The sequence below is a fragment of the Osmia lignaria genome, chromosome 7, assembly GCF_051020975.1.
Source record: "Osmia lignaria lignaria isolate PbOS001 chromosome 7, iyOsmLign1, whole genome shotgun sequence".
NCBI classification, from domain to species: Eukaryota; Metazoa; Arthropoda; class Insecta; order Hymenoptera; family Megachilidae; genus Osmia; species Osmia lignaria.
In genome coordinates, this window is record NC_135038.1 from 1,817,820 (window position 1) to 1,821,378 (window position 3,559).

General features: G+C 39.8%; 1 protein-coding gene across 1 annotated transcript; it reads right to left on the minus strand.

The window, feature by feature from the left end:
* Positions 1-2,334: 2,334 nt before the first annotated feature.
* LOC143305476 (myb/SANT-like DNA-binding domain-containing protein 3) lies at positions 2,335-3,200 on the minus strand. The gene is made up of 2 exons (XM_076689335.1): positions 3,024-3,200; positions 2,335-2,850 (listed from the first exon to the last, which is right to left on the minus strand). The coding sequence occupies exons 1-2, from the start codon at positions 3,198-3,200 to the stop codon at positions 2,530-2,532; spliced, it is 498 nt and encodes a 165-aa protein (XP_076545450.1). The 3' UTR covers positions 2,335-2,529.
* Positions 3,201-3,559: the final 359 nt, after the last annotated feature.

Consider the following 3,559-nt stretch of genomic DNA (forward strand, 5'->3'; position numbering starts at 1 on the left):
CGTTATCTTTAATTTCACATTGATGTGATATTAGATAAATGTTTTGTGCAACCTTTAATTATAGCTCAAGATGGAACCCACACGCAAAAACTCGAAACTAACTGTCGACCGGCAAAAGATTGGATGCGTGGAAGGAGTCGCTTCCACAACGAAGGCTTTCCTGATCGCCTATGGGAATTATTGTGGCGTAGGTTTTATAAAATTAACCAAATATATCTTATGAATTCCTTGATCGCAGCAATCAAGGAGCAGTACGTTTTTTAAATAAGGTAAGCGGAAGTTACAGTAATTTTAACGAACCAATCAGAGAATGCGTAGAAACAATATGGCGTCGTACTAACCTGTGAAACATCACTAAAGACTGGTTCAGACGCGGCTAGTAGTTTAGTCGAGTGGCGAGTAGTTTAGTGTATGGACGCTAGAGTTTAGTCGAGTAGTTTCGTAAAACGGTTTAGTCGAGTCGATCCGTTTCATTGGATTTTTCTGGTCGAGTAGGCTTCCCCCACCACTAACTAGGTTTCCGAACAGACCTGTCCGGACCCATTTCTTTAGTCAAGCGATATATCTTGTACTCTCGATTTCCAAAGCTCAGCTGTACTAGTCCGGACACTTTTCTATGCGCTAAACGGTTTAGTAGTAAGTAGCTACTCCCCACTCGACTAAATTACTAGCCGTGTCTGAACCAGCCTTAAGGCCGGTATTCACAGTCGCAACTTATTTCTAAGCTGGGCTTAAGCACATGCTTAAGACATCGGCTAGATTCACAGTCGCCGAATAAGCAACGTCTTAAGCATCAGCTGGCATCAGCTTAAGCATTTGCTTAGAAAAGTAAATGCTTATTGGTGTAGATTCACAGTCGATGCTTAAGAAAGTCTTAAGCACTTATGAATTCATAGTCGAATAAGTCCGCCTTATTTGTAGAAAACGAGTTCTTATTTGGCTTCATTGAGGTTATGTTTTTAAGTCGACGATATTGAGGACTTAAGCACGCGTTTGAAGGTGTTATTGTGCAGTGATGGGACGGGAAGAAGTAGGTTAGGGTACACGAATACGGTAAAAGTAACGGGATTCTCGTCCTGGGCAAGAACGCCAGCCACGCATTTCTCGTAGTCGGCATTCAACGTCTTAAGCACGCGTTTGAAGCTAATATTGTGGTGTATTCAACAATTTATTTAAACAATTTATTCAACAATTTAAAATGGACTTCGAGGATATCGATGATATCGAGGACATTGAGGACATTGAGGACATCCAGAATGAACATCCAGAAATAACAAGGCGATACATTCGAGACGGGAGTGATCCGTTTGATTGTTTTGACGAGGAAGAATTCCGTAGACGCTACCGGTTTACCAAAGACTCTGTTTTAAATGGAATTTTGCCTACAATTGAAGCAGGGCTGCAGAAAGGTAATAATCGCGGTTTACCGATCCCTCCTGCAATGCAGTTGTTAATTTGTTTGCGGTATTATGCTACTGCAAGTTTTCAAGTAAGTCATGTAAATATATCAGTATCATTAATCCTAAAAGAGGTAGACAAAAATAAAGATTATCTATATATGTACTGTAATTGTAGCTTATTCTGGGAGACACGATGAATGTTTCTCAGCCCACAGTCTCCCGCATAGTATTTAGGGTGAGTTCACTAATAGGCAATCTGATGATGGACTATATCAAGTTTCCCAGGGATCCGGACAATTCCACTCAAAATCGCAGGTTATTCAATAATCTGGGACAGGGAAACGAAGCTATTGGTTTACCAGGTGTGGATTTTATATCATTATAACTTTTTATATATACACATATACATACATACATACATATACAATGTAATTGATTTACCAGGAGTTGGCGAACAAACGTGATGCCATATTCCATGAGGAATATGTTTTGGACGATATCGAAGTGGATGATAATCCTATTAGTATAAACACCAGTCAAGAAATTAGTTACATTACAACGGAAATTAATAATGAGGGCCATGAAGAAGGTCATTGTGATATTGGTAATCGTTTCCCAGAATGCCAAAAGGATGAAATTGATGAAATCGTGGATCGCAGCGTCGAAGACCAATCACTTCCGCCGCTCCAAAGATGGATTATGATGAGAGGAGGCTGAAATTAAAACGTATTAGAAAATTATAAAATTTTATATAAATAAATTAAAAAGATTGTTCTTAATGTTTATTATCTTTCAGTTCTTTTAATTCAAATTCAGTTTTCTCTGCTGCTGCGGCTGCGGCACGGATCTCGAAATCATATTTGGTTTTTAAAAATTCCATTTCCAGTTGGTTTTTACATTCCTCGTGCCGCAGTTTCAAGTCCGCCAATTCTTCTTCATTTTCATTTTTCATTTGATTCGCTCTAATTTTAATCTCCTCTCGTCATAATCCATCTTTGGATGGGCGGAAGTGCCTGCTTTCTGCGGTTTTCCTCGATGGAGCATGCTGTCCACGAGTTCATCAATTTCCGCGTTTCTGTATTCTAGGGTCCGATTACCAGTAGTATAATTATCTACTTCTCGACCATCATCATACTATGTAAGTAACTTCTTGACTGCTATTTATACTAATAGGATTATCAACCACTTCAATATCGTCCAAAACATATTCCTCATGGAATATGGCATCGCGTCTGTTCGCCAATTCTTCCTCTGTGTAATTGGAGGATAAAATAGTAGGCGCATTCTGCATTAATGACGGCACGATCTCCGCTATTTGTGGATTTATTTCTGCTGCCGGTTCTGCCGGTCCTCCCCCTGTTGCTAATCGGGATTGTCTCTCCCTCATTATCGCGGTTCGTTGCGCAGCCTTCATATTACTCCACATCTTTTTCAGTTGTGCAGTATTCCTCTGAAAAATAAAATTTATATTACAGGGTGCCCCAGAATATGAGTGCAAGTCGCTTCGTTTTGAAATTAATAAGGAAAAACGCTGATCAATACGAGCGCACACAGTGCGTTCCAAATTCCAAATAGCGATAAGCATTCCCAGTTTCACGTAATAATATCGTTTATTCTACAAACCTTTGATGAAATCACAGCAGACATATTATATTGCTGTGTAATTTGTTGCCACGCATCTTCTTTGTTCTTCAGAGTGGAACTGTCACTTTTCTTATTTTCTACTATGTGCGAAAACTTTTTCAATATTGCTACGAATGTATTCTTATCGAGTTCGGTAAAATGTTTCTTGCTAGTCATTTTGTATAGAAAATCGCACTGTTCTTTCCTATGTACGGTCGTACGGTAAGTGCCGTGGGGTTCATCACAGTCTTCTTACCAAAAGGCAATGCCTTCCCCACTCCGAAAAAGTCCACATTTTTAGCAATACAGCGTCGGGCCGCTTGCCTTTTCTACACATTTTACATTCGTATGAATAGTCTTTCGATACCTGGTAGCTGATACCTGGCCACCAGCACTGGTCCCTATCATAAATGGTACGAAAGCACAATAGCGCCTGGCTAATCGCTTTGGACAAGGCTCCAAAATATGCCGTCGCTAACATATCGAATGAAACTTATAAAAAGAATTGCAACGCGTTTGTCGCCACTACATCGCGA